The sequence below is a fragment of the Colossoma macropomum genome, unplaced genomic scaffold (genome assembly GCF_904425465.1).
Source record: "Colossoma macropomum unplaced genomic scaffold, Colossoma_macropomum, whole genome shotgun sequence".
NCBI classification, from domain to species: domain Eukaryota; kingdom Metazoa; phylum Chordata; class Actinopteri; order Characiformes; family Serrasalmidae; genus Colossoma; species Colossoma macropomum.
In genome coordinates this window covers 7,482,384-7,499,270 of record NW_023494796.1, presented here as the reverse complement: position 1 = coordinate 7,499,270, position 16,887 = coordinate 7,482,384, and the positions used below count along the sequence as shown (strand labels likewise).

Sequence of the window (16,887 nt, the reverse complement as noted above, 5' to 3'; positions counted from 1 at the left end):
ACCCAACAGGCTCGACCCAGCATTTGAGTAGAAAAAACAACCCAGCCGTTTTAAGTACACATACACATATCATTTTCAGAGTTTGTCATATGCGTATATAACCCACTGCTTAAATGTGTGTATGTGTGTGTTTTAAATTCAGACATTGTTCCCATCTTGACTTCGGCTGTAATTGAATGTCATCGTGCGGGGCTGAAGAACTCGTCCTTCAGTTTTGCTGCCATGCTGATGAGGCCAGAGTACCGCAACAAGATTGACCCCAAGTACAAGAAGAAGATCGAGGCCATGGTCCGGTAAGACAAGACACCAAACCATAGATAGATATAGACAGAACTTTACTGTTCATTTCTGGAAAGTGCACAACACACATTAAAAAAGGTAGAGTACAGAAACAGTCTCCATTTATTATTAACTAATTCAGGGATCATTTAAAATGCAAGGGTGACTTTAAAATTTGTTTATTCATAGCAGGGTTTGTATGGTCATGAAAATCCTGGAAAAGGCATAGAATATAGAAATTTGTTTTTCTTAGCCTGGAAAAGTGCTGGAATTTCCTGGATTTCCTCCCATGTGGTTTGTCATCTCATCACACTTTAAACACTAGAGAGTCCAGATCTCAAAAAAACACAGCAACACATCTGCGCGTGAACTAGAATTGGTAACATTTACTTACATTAATTTCAGTTAGCTAAGGGGTAACATTCAGGATGTGCCTGTTGCAAACTTTGGGGAAGATGTTTTGACATTCAAACTCTAGAGAAGGAGAATCCACAAGCCAAATGAAAGAGAAAAACACAAAGCTGCTGCTGCTCACACAAAGACCTGTGTGACTAGCTTCTTCACTGTGAGTCACAGGGACTCGGTCTGCACCGCAGCTGCTAAGCAAACATCAGCTGCTGGAGCTACAAGAGGAATGGAGAGCTAACTGCTGAGGGACTCTCATTGAGTATAAACAGTGGTTGTTGTTGTTCTCATGATACTCCAGATTGTGAACTGACTGATATCATTTGATATGCCAATATCATGGTATACCAGTATAGATGATATATCACACTCTGCTGGCAGGGGAAGTTCACTTTATGTCATGGAAAAGTTATGAAAAAGTCAGGAATTCTAAAAAGTTTAAAAAGTGTATGAACCTGTAATAAGCATAGCACCCATTATATAAATAAAATTATTTATAATGGCCATCATCACCACTGAACCTGACACCAGACATACACCTAGCCCTAGCCAGCATTACCAAAATGTATTTAAACAGCCTCTATCTACTGTCTCTATTTCTGAAAGTAGCTTACACATATAACAAATGATACTTTGTATATTTTTGTATCTTTTGTGAATAGATAACTTGTCAGTCTATCCACTGAGAGAGAAAATAACAGCTAAGCAAAACAACTGACACATTACTGACAGTGTCTGAGTGTCTGTGACTGATAAAGACTCAGCAGATTCCTTGTAGAAGCTCAGTTTTACTAAGATTTTTGAAGGGTGCTCATGCAGTGTTCATGCAGCATTAATCAGACTTCATAATGTTAAATCCTGCAGATCTGACATAATTTTGGCTGCCTGTCCTTCTGTCTTTGCTCTTCGATCTGTTTTCCTGTCCGCCTTTCTGTCTACAATGTGATGCAGTCGTCCAGACACATCTGAAGTGGAAGAGGAGAGTTCCCTGTGTCCGTACTGTGGCTTCAGCCTGCCTGAGTGTGAGCTGCTCTGCCCCGGCTGCAAGAACAACCTGCCCTACTGCATAGCTACGGTACGGATTGACCCCCACACCAGAGTTATAACAGGGCCTGAAATTTGAGTCTGAACCTGATTGTAGCTGACAAAATTCTGTCCAAACCCGACTGCAGTCCAACAAATTTCTGACTGGACCTGACTATAGCCTGACAAAATTATGTCTGAATCTGACTGTAGCCCAAAAAATTCTGTCTGATCTTTAGAACTTATTGACAACCAAAATATTCAATGTTGGATCGCTATGTTCAATAAATGAATGAAAAACTATGTCATTATTTGTGTTTTGTCCTATTCGGCTCTCTTTATCTATTGTTATGAAAATCTGATTTCATTTTAGGTCAAATCTGTACAGAAATTTACATAATACTAACAGGGTCACAAAATTTCAAGCAGCACTGTATAAACACATGCGTGAATCTTCTCACTCTGACTGTCTGGACGTCTGTTTTCTCTCTTAGGGTCGTCACATGGTGAAGGAGGACTGGTGTGTGTGCCCGCACTGCGACTTCCCTGCTCTGTACTCTCAATTTACACAGTATGTCAATCTAGTACATTCACTGATCTGTCTGTCTATCCATTGGTTTAATCATTATTCTGTTTATCCCACCTCTCACTTATTTGCACATCCATCACTTTGCCATCCTTTATCCTGAAATACTGTTAGTGTTCACAGTAGTGGTGATAGGAGTCGGACGTTGTGATGTCTAGCCATTTTATGTACCATCCGAAATGACCAGTAAACCTATACATGTCTTCGCAGTTTATATGTGTAATGTTGATAATGATAAAACAGGGGTAAATCTAAAAAAGCTAAGTTCTCTGGGGACTGTTTTGCTTGTATGTACGTTTCTACCATAAATGGATTTAAAAAATACCTTTAGACCAAACGCTTCACTCTACTATAAATAAAATAATCATAAAGCAATGTCTTTGGCATCGGGCATTGTATGGTTATCATTTCTTGTAATAGCTTTCTATGAGGGAGCTTTTAGAGGCATTAAGCTCTTCAGGCGACTGGTTTCTATCACCACCACTGCGAGCAATTCTGAGTTGGTAAGTTTCTCTAGAACGGATTAATTTAATATAGAAAATGCATAAATTCATACAAGTAGGTACCCTTTTTAATGGGAACAGTGCTGCTTTATTTATATGCTCTTTACATGGATTACTATTTGATGAAGCTTCTTGCTTTCTGACTGTGCAGTATTTACTTCTCTCTGAAATTTTGAATAAATTCCTCCACAAACAATGAGAATTTCAAAAAGCCATTGAAAACCTCATAGCAGAAATGCCATACACAAAAGCTTGTCAGACACAGCAACAGTATCTAAATGGGGATGGGGCTTATAGAGGGATCAACTTGACTAAAACTACATTCAGAATCACTCCTTACTACAGAAATTGTGCACTATATAGAGTCATCGAAAAAGCAATCTGTTCTCCAGTCAGTTTTACTATATAGCAACTGCTATGTGGTGAACAGTGTTGGGGTAGTTACTCAAACAAAGTAAGTACAAATGACTAGAGACTTCTCTCAAACTGTAATGTATTACTTTACTTACTACTGCCTGGAAAAAATGTAATTTCACCACTCATCACCTCACTTGTGTGTAGGGCTGAGCAATATGAGAATATTTATTGATTAATATTTAATGTTTGAAATTTAATGAGCAAATCATGGGAGACCAACTGTGTGATTCATTGCAAGGAGAGCACTGTTAGTCTTTTTAAATTGGATATAAACCAGCAAAGAGAATAAAACACTGAATAAAAATAAGTTGTATTCATAGTTTTTATGGTATTTTTTTCATCTGGCACTGCTATATTCTGTCTTGTTTCTGTGCTGTTTTTGTTTTGTTCCTAATTATCAGAAAAAAATAAATGTCATAAAATCTTGTATTGTGAAAACCTACTGAAATAACTTCATATTGCCCACCAATAATACTTCTCTCTAAAACTTACACAAATCTGTACAAACTTGGGAGTTCAGAGGAAAAAATAATAGTCCTTTCAGTACTTTATTTAAAAAAAGAAACAACCAATCAAAGTAAATTTAAAATGTATGTCACTTTACTCTTGACGTTACTCTGAACATACAGCTGGTTATGCTGGTTAAAATTTTGAATAGCTGACACTGTTTGAGAACTGAGAAAATAATCAGTAGGTAGAAACAGTTCAAACACATCTTTATTAAATCTCAATCTAAAGTCTTTATGAATAAAATGTAATGCAGATCTGTTTCAGAATGAAAATTAAGTCTAGTCTGCAATTATGTTCCCTGACTAAAGGTACTGAAGACGTACCCTTGAGGGTACCACCACACTGACAAGTGGGGTACCACCACAGTGACAGTTTAGTAGCTTTTTAATCTGTGAGTGCGGAAAGTTGTGCAGTCGGCTATCACTGGTAGTACAAGTTACATACAAGGACAGTCACGGATAATCTATATAGAGGAAACTTATGTTTTAAATGGATCATGCTTAATTAACATTGTTCATTGACACATGAGTAACACAAGTAATGGCAGTAGCTATAATGTGATTACAAGAATTTAAATTGTGTTATACTGATTTGTTACTACATTAATTACGTTACTGTAACATACTACTTTGTACCATGTGACCCCTGCCTCTGGTAGTGAATGAGTGAAGCATTCCATACACAGCGTGTGAATCTGTTATTACCTTTTCACTTGAACATTTCTCTTTCTTGTGTGTGTCTGTGCACATCAGGTTGTTGGAAACTGAGTCGGTGTGTCCCATGTGCTCGGAAAGCGTGAGCGTTAATCAGCTGAAGAAAATCTCTGACTGCTCCAGATACCTGCAACACGACCAGCTCGAGTCCTAATGCACATATACACACACAGTAGAGGCAAGCAGATGTGGAGGTAAAGAATAGTGCATCTCTTTTCACTCACAGTTGACCACTTCAGGCTATCTGGACTGTCCTTCTCCTGAAAACCTTCAAATGCTTAGTAACGTGATGGTACTTTTCTAGCATTTTACTGTTACACTCTTGAGTTTTGGGTGGAAGGATATACAAACCAGGAATATAAACCAGGAATATAAACCTTTGGGACTGACTGAAATGTTTTGTCCATGTCTTCTTTTCAGATCCATGTAGACTTCATTATATTCTGACAGCTTTCATATCGATTGAATAACAAAAGAGTCTGTCAGTCCGCAGCAGATCAAACACTATAAAATAAGCCCACTTTTGTACATAGAAATTATATAGTGTTCTGTAATCGACTTTGCTGAGTGTATTTTTTTACTTTTCTTGGTACAGAATAAAGAAAACATTCTACGAGGTGTTTTTTGAGCCTGTTTATTTCCAATGTTTGCTTTATGACATTTTTTAACTGAATCTTTTCATTTCTAAACACTGGCAGTTCTGTGAGACAAACCTTCCTTTGTCCCTCTTTATAATGACTGACGTTACTTAACCATGTTTTCATTTGTTGAATGTCTTACTAAGAAATATGTCTAGTAGATTGGATAACAATGCTGCTAATAAAATGCTATTCATTTAATTAGTTTAAAAGCTTTTCCAGAGTCCAGTGTTAAATTATGTCTAGTTCTTATACCACAACATTAAACAGCTACAAATATTTATGGACAGCTTGTATCTTTGAAATCTTCTGTCCATTTACTGTAATATTAATCCATATATTCATGAGTTTACTATGTACAGGATGATGATGATGCATAAACCTACACACAATTAGGAGCAGTAAACTGAAACAGCAGAAAAAATAATTAGAAAATTTCGTTTTTAGAACACAATAAATGAAGATGCACCCTGTACCTGGAGCAAGAAGTGGATCATTTATTTGGCAGATCATTTTTAGTCTTTGAATTAAAAAAAAAAAAATTGCTATTCAAGTACAACAATAGGAGTGGCAGTTTAAACAAGCAGTAGCATTCAGCATGAACATTGCTAAGTGTAAATGATTAGAACAAAGACAAAACAGGTTTGTATGTAACTCTGCTGAGCTACAAAACTCACAAACTCCAGCAAGATGACCAGAAAGACTAAAAATGTTGCCTTATTCTGGCTATGATCGCTATAATTAGCATGTAATGTTAATGCTAGCTTGCCAGTGAAATTTCAGTGAACAAGTTTTTGTTTCTATGACAAAAATCTAGCTAAATATTTTGTGTCAATGTACTAAAGGGTGGCTTTTGCCCTGTTTCTGGGGGAACTTCTTACCCCAAAGTGCTAACTTAACCTACCCTGAGGAAGATCATATATTTTTTATGAACTTTTATTGTACAACTTTTTTTTTCAATTGCTAACAATCATTTTCAATACTGAGTTCTGTTTTTCAAACCTTTACACAGAACATCACCATTCTTTGTGGATCAAGCGATTGACAGCTTTTTCTATATTTGAATACAGAGTGAATACTCAGTGAGCACAATTTCCAACATTCTTTAATTCATTTCTCAATCAGTCTCAGCCTTTAACAGAACTGTGTATTTCTGTGGATGAGGTTAAAAATGCTCACAAACACTATTACAAAATTAACACTGAACTGCAGAACATAACATGAAAATAAACTGGGTATCACAAATGTGATATTAGACAACAGTCGAATCCCAAATAATTATAATGGTTATAGAGACAAACTGCTGAATGTAAGTAAATAGGCGGATCACGACTGATTCCCATCTGAGATGAAGTTGACCATCTAAAACGATGGTCCATTATGGGCCCAGCTCATATAAAGTAATTGTTTATTTGTATATGTATAAATAAGAGAGGACATTAGGTGTGATGCGGATGAGAACATATGGCTAAATGATGCAGATCAGTCACAGTAAACATTTACAGTATCTGTGAACAAGATGTTTTCTTTGCTAGATGATGTAAAATACTGAATTGTCTATTACTTCATTTGTCCCTATACAATAAAGAAGTGCCATTCGGTTTTATGTTTTTCTGATGTAATACGTTTTTTCAGAAACTGTAAAAAATTATTTGTCAGTTCAACCTAAAAATATTATTTAATGTGGTTACAAACAATTAACAGGTTTTACAGGTTCAACTCAAATAAACCCTTTCAGTTGAATGTCAGCAGTTGTTAGTGTTTCTGAGGCGACTGTGTTGTGAGTGATGAAATATTCTTGTTGTAAGGACACTGTTGTTGATGTTTTGATGGAATTAATGTATTCTGAGATGTTTCTGCTGTGTTTTGCTATCTGTAGAGTATTTTAGGTATATAATGAACTATTGTGCTGAGCTGCATGTTTCTGCAGAAACCCATCATTAGATTAGGAGAGGGCATTGTACCCTGGGGGCCTCCTTTCTCTAAATTATCCTACTTTGTGGCTCAACCAAAGTTTCATGCATACTGTGGTGTCCTAGAGTACTGAGTTGGCATTTAATGTTAGTCAGCTTGGTCCCTCACTGCCTACTAATGTTTTCTAATCCATAAAACAACTTTGGCTTTAATAATGCACTTAATAATGTCAGCTTAACAAACATGAAATAGTAGTGAAATAGTTTGAAATAAATTGTGCATTAAAATGACATGATTCAGATGTGTCAGTAAACAAAGGAATTAAACACCAATTTTGTAATTTTGTAATTTTGTTATTGGAACATACACTTTTTAATTTGTACAATAATTCTAATATGCTGTTTTTGTGTGACTTCACAGGTTTCAGATAATTAGTAGGACACTAGAACCCATAAATAAATATTTAGAAAAGTTATATTTTTATAACTATTATTATATTTTGTTTAGAAAAATGAACAGATCCATAGAAGACCTTAAAGTAATTAAACCTGTGTAGTTTAGAGAATTTAAGCTACAGTAAAATGAAAATCCCGAATTCATTGTTTTTCTACGGAGCCCTGCTGATGACGTCCTGAATAAATAAAAATAATGCATGGCCACAGCGTATTAATATGTGGGAACGAGTTTTGTAATAGTTAAATCCATATAAAAAAAACTAAAGTTGTTAATATGGCAAGCAGTTACAAACTTTTGAAAACTAGTGTATTATATGTAACTGATTGACACCTTGGATTCATGTAATACAGTAATGCAATAATTTTCAGCACATAATATACTGAGCAATGTAAATATTAAAACTGTATTCAAAATATTACTCGAATGACGACTGACAATGACAGTGTCATTTATAAGATTTATGTCATGTAGACCTCACAAACAATAACAGAACAACAGCAGTATAAAACGTCAGGTGCACCTGTACACAGTTCTTATACAACAGGCCCAGATTTTATATATAGTATAAGCACACTTCAGCATTGCTATTACAAGCAACCTAATGACTAGTCAATGTGCTGACAGTGCACCAGTGGCTGTGTTAGTCTACACATCCTGCACATGGCTCTAAGAGCTTGGGTTTATTTTTTCCTACTTGTCGGAAGCTGAAGTCTATGTTCATTTGCCTGCCAAGTCATGAAAAATGGAATTAAATTAAATTCTGCCAAGTAGTGATGTGTGATGCTGAGTCTGCATAAGCTGCCCTGTTAGTGGCCACATTTGACCGTTATGTGGGTAATGCTCCTCAGCCCTGAAGGGACTTACTTTCTTGGAGCTACAAAAAATGCCAGCTGAAAACCAAGATGTATGAGGGTCATTCACTCACCAGTGTGCAGTGGTGGTCATTTCAGCACATGTGCCAATGCCCACTAAGCCTGAACTTCAGGAGGAGGCCCCTCTAAGTGTGGCTGACTACCTTCACACTCCTTCCACCAACCCAGGAATGCTTTTTGGATGAGAAACCACTCCAAATGCTGACAAACTCACAACCCTCTCAACCCTTCCCTGGCCTCAACAGTCTTAGGACACCCTCTTGGTCCCCTGCATCGAATGACAAGTATGTCATGTCCCCTCTTCTCAAGAGATTAGAGTGCAGAAGAGTGCCACCTAACAACTGGTCTGATCCCTTTATAGAGCAACCCTGGTCCTGAAGATTTGCCACTCTGCAGGGTTTAGCCAATTCTAATGCAGATGATGAAGGCTTTCATCTGAACTTCGGGGTTTCTAGATATCCAGGACAAGGATTGGACACCCCTGGTATAGAGGAACTAACCTGGCCTAAACTGTTCTCCCTTCCACCAAAAGCTTGCAACTGGAAATGGAAAATAAGCCAAAGAAAGGAACTCCAGCCCAGTGTTATGGGTCAAAAAGGAGGGTCAGAGCAGAAATCAAAAGGTGGTCCTCAGCGTAACTCCTCTTTTCCTTTCTACCCACAAGTCTGAAATGAGGGCAACTTTGCCAGACAACAACATGAGGACAACTGCCTAAAGCATACCTGGAGCCAAGTCCTGGTGATCTAAGTAGTACCCCAACCTAGCAAGCAAAAGGACTTCATGGTGTAGGGAGCTACGGTACTATGTGGCATCCTAGGGAGGTGGGATTTGTGAGCATGTTGGTCCCTGTACAATAGTGCGCATGCTCACACTCTTGGGGGACATGTCAGCTCATGAATACCTCTGCCAGAAATAGCTTCCACATGCTGTACTTCTGCCAACAGTGTCCCATATGACAGTGGATGTGGAAGCCCCATCTACACTCCTCATCTCTCTTCCCATCATCAGGTTCCCCTTATGGGCATAGGGATTGATGCAGTAGGTCCAGGGTCACATTCTGGTGCTGGTTGACTATGCAGCCTACTACACAGAAGCCCATTACACAAGGCAACTTTGAAGGCCATGATCTGCCAACTAGTCCTGTTTTTCAACCATTCCAAGTTGGACAGCCTGGTCAGACACGTTAACCAGGTGGTAGTGGACGATAGGAGTGACCAGGATGTCCTCTAACCAGGCTAGTTTCTGTTCTTTTGAGCTCCTGATTTACCAGAGACTTCAAGGTCTGTTAGATATCCCTGAGAAGGCTTGAGAAACGCACCCCGCTGCTTCCACTCTCTGATACAAGATATGCACTTGTCAAAGAACATATGGAGTCCTAGTAATGCATCTCTAACCTGCCAACCATGAAAAATCCCAGACACATTTTTCTGCTACCTGCACATTCTTGGTAACTTGGTAAAGCCCCTACACAGTCATCCTCCTTTTAGGAGTCAGGGAAAATACACTTCACAGCCAGAACACCTTGTTCAAGTGCTGCTATTGAATTTTTTCTCGCTGGTTACAAAAGCTCTCTACTGAAGAAGTTAAAGTAACTGGTAAGAAGGACTCTTCACAGTTCTTCGCCTCCTTAAAGACAAGACACATTGAGACAAATTGCTGCCGGTAGAGTGAGGATTGAAGTACTCTATCCACTGAAGCATTCTTCCTTGTGTCTTCTTCTTTTTCTTTGTGAATAGTTGAGAATAAAACAGTCGGAAGTGGTTATCATTGGCCATCTCTGTGTAAGTTGGTTTGGAGTTCCTCACAATTGCTACATATGAAAAATCACTGTTATCAGTCTTTCTCTGTACCTTTGGTGGCAGTCTTTAAAAACTCTCCACCATACCTAAGGTTTTATACAAAAAACAAAATAGTCTACCTTACATACATCCTTTTAACAGACAGTGTTTTACAGTATTTTGTGTATTGCTTTTACCAGGCATGCATTCCGAGAGCCATGTTGATAAAGTAGCGATCAAACAGAAATAGAAGGATGGGTCGAGTGAGAAATGGTGAGTGGAAAGGGCAACAGGCAGTAGGTCAATGTGTGTAGCCCCAAGTACAGCAGAAGGTCTGTGTCCAACAATGATCTTAAAATAGCTGCAGAGAACCTCATTTGTGTATGTCTGCCTTCACACGTGCACACACTGCCTTGATTCACACAGCTCTGGAATGTTTATACACTAAGAGCAGAAGAAAGCAGTTAATTGTGCATTTAAGCTTTAAAAAGGTTCTTCACACTCAGACATCTCATTAATACATGCCTCTTTACAGAACCATCCATTGATAGGGTTCTTTAGGGAACTAAAAATTGGCAACACTGTAAAATCTTACATCATGTAAGTATAAATCATACATTACATAAATTACATTAACTTACATTACAAATTAGGAATGTTTTTTCCTTTTCCTGTAAAGTTACCGTTTTGGAGATGCTACGTTTTGTTCCAACAGCAACAATATTCATCTCTGCTACAAATGTAAAGCAGCTATTTTTGGGAACAAATCAGTCGAAAGTGATGTGAGCAGAAATGTTGTAACTGGTCCTGTTTTTCAACCATTCCAAGTTCCAACCATTCCCTACAGGTGGAGTTTCTTGGAACAGACTGAGGTGCAAGTTGTAACATTCGCTAGGAAAGTCTAGCAAGTTGATGTAAACAAAATTATTTAATACAGTTGTATTGCAAATGAGCACCCTAATCTAATCCTAAATGGAATATACTTCTTTCATTGTTTACTTTGGATGGCTTAGTTGTAACACTATGTTGAAACTACCTCTGCCATGTCGTACTTGAGTCTGTCTAGCTCTCACTGTGAGTTGGTTGTAATGGTATGTTAATGCTACGTTACAAAAAAAAAATCTGTTACATTTTACCCTGTTTGTTTTTTTACTCCCATAAACAGCACTTTTGACTTATTATTCAGTTTATAAATCTTAAGACTTATTAATCAGCAACTACTAATTATACAGTAACTACTATTAAGCTAATCTTTAAGTTATAAGTTTATGAGTGACAAATTAAAGTGTGGACCAACATACGGATGCTTAAAGAGGAATTCCACGTATGTTTCAAGACATATTTCAATCACTAAAATGTAAACAATCATTCAGAGTTTGATGTAAAATGCTCTATTCTAAAGAACGTCACAGATTTAGAATTGCTTACAGTGGTATTGAGAGGAACCAGACATCTGAAGAGTTTAATACCTCTAAAAGCTCCAGACAAAATAGTCCCCAATAAAGCATTTTATTTTTGATCAGGGCTAATCTAATATGCTATGTCAGTGTCACTGCAGTGCTATGAATAATCCACCATGCAAATAGTACCTGCACAGTGACAGCAGTCCTGAGGGAGTCCTACCCATGGGAGTCGTGACCATTGTCTGAGTGTTTGATTGATAGTATGAGTACTAACAATCTGTAATTGCAGAACTACAAAATCGCTGTTGTCAGAAGAAAACCTTATATCTCCATTTTTGATGTTTTTCAGTTTTTTGACATAATTTGAAAATTACGGTTGCCCTTTACATTGTGTGTAAATTTCATAATGAATGGACTAAAGGAACGACAAGGTTTTCTTCTGACGACAGCAAAATGCATGTATATGGTAAGTAGATAAAATGGGCAAACATTGTAGATACAAGGCAAGTGGAATAAATAAGGTGGCCAGCAAGTCTATAAAACTATATGTACCCCACTGTTTACACTGTACATGCCTGGATAAAATGGTACTTGGCCCTCAAGCCCTGTATTCATCATACAAATGGCAGTGTTTGTAAGATGTTGGATCATTTTAAGAGAAATCTCATCTTCATGAAAAGAACATTTTAACTAGATGTTTCCGTTTGTTGTATCCTCCAGTGATCATTCAGATTTTTTTTTCAGTTTTGGACACATTTCGGGGCATCCAATCAGGAAGCAGTGTTCTGTGGTCAGGGATATGAAGTTTGACTGAGCAGAATGAGAATTGTGTTCACATTAGTCTTTGACAGATGGTGTGTGTATGTGTGTGTGTGTATGTATGTGTGTGTTGTAGAGTCATTGGAAGCTTGAGTCCCTCATAAGGCAGAAAGTCTGTCCAGTTTACATTGTTGCAGGGCAGATTATGTGCTTTATAATGGTCACTGATTCAATAGAGAGAGCTGGTGGCAGAACAATAGAATGGCTTCTACCGGGAACATAAGAGATTCATTAGGGCTGAGCAAGCCTAGTCTAGGCTTGAGAGAGTGAGAGAGAAACAGGGAGAGCTTGGTATTTTGAATGTTTAAACTAAGTTTAATAATTGGTAAAGATTGTCGACTGTGGCATAGGCAGTATATGGTTTGGCGAGGAGAAGCTAGGAAGTATTATATCCAAGAGAAGCTGCTAAAGTGGGGATGACTCCCACCAACTAGCAGGTTAAGCAATTAGCTAACTTTAGTGTAGTTCTCATAACCAGAGAGAGAAACATAAAAACATATGATTGCTGACCTCACGTTTTATCTGCCTAGTTACAGCTGCCAACATACGACATTGGCTAAATAACCATAGTCCTACCCATTACAGCACTTTGCAGAGATGTCTAGGGCAGCAGTTCTTCAATTATTTTAGTCTAAGGCCTCCTCAGTGGATAGTAAGTGCCACTGTGCCCCTCCTTGCTCTCTACCTTGCCACCTCCCCCCACCCTGTTTATTAATTTTACTTAAATTTATGTTTAAATTTACGTTTATTAATTTCACCTAATGAATTAGCACCATGTCTTAGAAGAAACCTTGTGCATTTTTCTAGCTTTCGTCACAGCTCTTGCTGACCTGTCATGCCACTATTCTGTGACATTACAGTTAACTCGTTCAGTGGGCACTGGACGGCTGTGAATCAATCGATTGGTTGGCACGTGTATTACATTTTTAGCAATGTTTAGTAACATCTACCTTTTTTAAACAAGCACTATGGCTGAAGCAGATTTAATAAAAACAAAATGAAAAATTACTAAGATGAGATACAAGTTTTGAACGTACCCTTAGCGCCCCCTCTGGGACCATCATGATTCTCAGTTTGAGAACAGCTGGTATAAGGCGAATGGTTGAAATTAGCTGTGTTGTCATTGTCTTTTTGCAGTATTTTTTTCCCAATTTTCTCCCAATTTAGACATGCTCATTTCCATCCACTAGTTAGGACTCCCCCAATAACACGATACCACCAGCTAGGAGGGCGAAAGCTAGCACAGGCTTCCTCCAAGACCTATGAAGCCAGCCACCGCATCTCTTCAAACTGCCGCTAACACAACGTCACTGGACAGCTGAACACACTCGGAGGAAAGTGCCAACCTCCAGTTCTTTTACATCAGCTAACAGACACCTGCGTCGACTAGCATCACGTTAGGTGATGGGGGAGAGGGAGGGGCCATCCTACCCTCCCGGAGAGTGAAGTCAGTTGTGCTCTCTTGGATTTCCCGCCACAGATGGCTGTAGCATCACCAGGGATTGAACTTGTGATCTCCTGATAATAAGGATGATGGTTGCGCTACTCAGGAACCGCTTTTTGCACTATTGAACATTGTTTTCATTTCCACAGTCAGCTTTATTACTTAACAGCCTCACTAACCAGGTAGTAGCTTATGCTAGGAATCAGTATAGCTCAGCTAAGTTCCTGCAATCTGCAGAAACTGTCAAGCAGGGTGATGCTGTGTTTACATGTTAAAAGAGTTGTTCCATGCCTCCCATGAACAAATGTAGCATGCAGCCATGTAAACGTTGCCATGGTGATAGCAACTACCAAAAAAAACCTTTGGCCATCATTTAATGTTGAAAAAGAAGTATGAGGAAGTAAGAACTCTGCCCCTTTGGGTTTATCCTATATTAGGGTTGCCACCCATCCAGGATTTTCCTGGATCATCCTGGATTTTGTCTGTCCAGGGAAAAAATCAATTTCATTCCTGGACAAAATGTACCAGAATCCAAGGATTTTCACTTTAGTATTTCTTAGGAAATACTTTTATCAAACCGTTTGTGTACAAAGTCTAGGTTTGATTGGTTCAGAGTAGAGACGGTTTTAGAAAAGTGCGCTGCTGGTACCAGGCAGCTTGGTAACTGAGGAGATTAGGTTTGGTAGCAGCACTGGGTACTGACTTTATACTGCATTGTAAGCATAGCTACGCTTCTACTGAATCTGTCAAAAATCAAGCTATTGACAGAGAGTGTCCAGGAATTTTAGATAAATTGCATTTTGTGACATTTTCATTGGCATCAAAAGCACTCAGAGAACTAGGTGAGGTGCCAAGGCCACCCCATACCTCCCCATAGCTACACCCCTAGTGTGTGTGTGAGAGTGTGTGTGCGTGTGTGTGTGTGTGTTTCCTCCGCAGTGGGCTGGCAGTGCGCCACTCACTGAACTGACTGTCCTCCCCACTTAACAAATCCTGAAACACACACACAACAGCATTGTATCTCTTTGATTCTGGGGCTTTTCTCATGATCTGTGACACGTACATGGGGGGCACACATTTCCATACGCACAGTCATACCTACATTAGCCCACTTCAGCTAGAACACTCAGCTCCACTCTGAATATCCTCTCCGTGAGAGAGAGAGAGATTGTGTATGTGTTGGATATTCTACCTCGCTCGCTCACTCCCACTCATGCACACAGCTACTCGAACACCATCTATCATTCTCTTTTACTCACGCCCCCCTTCGCTCTCACATACACACATTCGTTTGCATTCCTGCCTTTGTGAGGTATTTTCATGTTCTTCTCTATGAGTGTGTGCAAATGCTGCTGTGCTCCAACTAACCCTGGGTGCCCAAACTTTTTGTCTTGGAGGACCCAAGTGTAATATTTGTGGTGGGCCCAGGGCTAAAAAAACAAACAGCTAGCCTTACGCTTGTGGTCTCTGAATCTCCTCTTGTCCACATGCCACTGCCTGTTATGCTCTGTTGTCTCATAACTGCTAGCTACATATGTGTTGCTACATCTGTAGTCACAATCGTATAATGTATTCTGTGATGTCAAGACAATTGTGTGCTGTCATGTGAAGGAGTTTTGGGGTGTAGGCAAGTTTCTGGTGGGCCAAATGAAACGTCCTTGGGGGTCAGCTTTGCCTTAGAGACCCACTTTGGGTAGTCCTGACCTCACCCAACCCCAACCTTAAATGGGCATTCCAGGCCACTTTAACCATCACTGCATCTTTCCCTACTCCTATTCAGTTCCTACAGTTGTACTGCAGTGGTCTCCAGAGTGAAATTTTCAGGCTTAAAGACTAGTAAAACCCTCTTTTGGTGATGTATATCATAAAATGTGTGGGTTTTTCTCTATTGTATTACTGCTTGGAAGCCTAATATCTCTTGCAGCAATATTTTCTGTAGCAACTGTCTTCAGATCATTAGACCACAGAGAATAAGTCACACATAGACAGAAAAGACTCATCAGATAAGTTGGGAAAACAAACTATAAGCTAAGCTTGGCAAGGTAGCTATCGGCTCTTAAGATATCTTGCATTGGCTTCTTTTCTCTGGCAGCAAGGGTAAAAAACTGAACTCTGGTGTCCATTTTGTACTCAATAAACAATTTTCTTTACAATGTTTTCTGAATTACTGCAGTAAGAATTACACTATTTTTAGCTTGGTTGTATATATTAGCCTACAGATACATGGCTAGGCTAGCAGTCAGGATCGGTTGGCACCACAGGGATTTCCACATCCACAGCAATGTGTGATGTATTTGTGCACTGCATGTTGGGTATTGTGGTGAGAGAACTTTGATGGACAAGTAAAATCATGAATTATTTTCAAACTGATGAGGGATATAATGCTGTGTTACAGAACACTAAAACACAACATAGAAACATGGAAATATAGATTACAAGCAGAATGCAGCTTTCGGATAGTTAGATAGACAGACAGACAGACAGACAGACAGACAGACAGATAGATAGATAGATAGATAGATAGATAGATAGATAGATAGATAGAAAAAACACAGCGTCATTTTCATCATGCTAGGAAACATTTGGTCCCCACAAAGAGCTCAATACAAACACCCACACCCACTAACACATGCCCTCGTTTGGTTCCCTGTCCCAGTATTAATGCAGGAAGAAACTCTTCATTCAATGTGACACGAAGGACGGTTAGCACAGCAGCACCGACCGCGCTTTTCTACACACAGACTTACGTTTCAGCCACTTTATCTGCCCATTCTACCTGTTTAAACTGTGAGCTCCGTTTGTACACACTGTAAATCAGGCGTGTAGCCTGTCGCCCTGTCGGTATTGGTTTAATGTACCTCAGGCAACTCAGTCTCAGTGTAGTCATTCGAGTTTTTTTCCCGCGAAACTCTCGCTCGAGCCGGCGTGTTCCGAACGGCGCGCTCACGAGAGCATGCGCATGCAGTGGGACACGTGCGTGCACGCGCAATCCATCTTCGACGGGACAGTAGCCCCTCTCTCTCTCTCTCTCTGTCTCTCTCTCTCTCTCTCTCTCTCTCTCTCACGCACGCTTACTTTATACATCCTGAAGTACTGCAAGCCACACTCCCATCTCTCTCTCTCTGTC

At 39.2% G+C, this 16,887-nt stretch overlaps 1 protein-coding gene across 1 annotated transcript in view; it reads left to right on the top strand.

Annotated features, from left to right (window-relative positions):
* wdr19 (WD repeat domain 19) overlaps window positions 1-5,011 on the top strand; it is a 31,985-nt gene extending 26,974 nt beyond the window's left edge. Inside the window, exons 33-36 of the mRNA XM_036583729.1 lie at window positions 143-293; window positions 1,636-1,759; window positions 2,202-2,278; window positions 4,476-5,011. Of these exons, the coding sequence (XP_036439622.1) occupies window positions 143-293; window positions 1,636-1,759; window positions 2,202-2,278; window positions 4,476-4,590 (467 nt within the window). The 3' untranslated portion in view covers window positions 4,591-5,011. The remainder of the gene's footprint in view (window positions 1-142; window positions 294-1,635; window positions 1,760-2,201; window positions 2,279-4,475) is intronic.
* The last annotated feature ends 11,876 nt before the right edge of the window (window positions 5,012-16,887 follow it).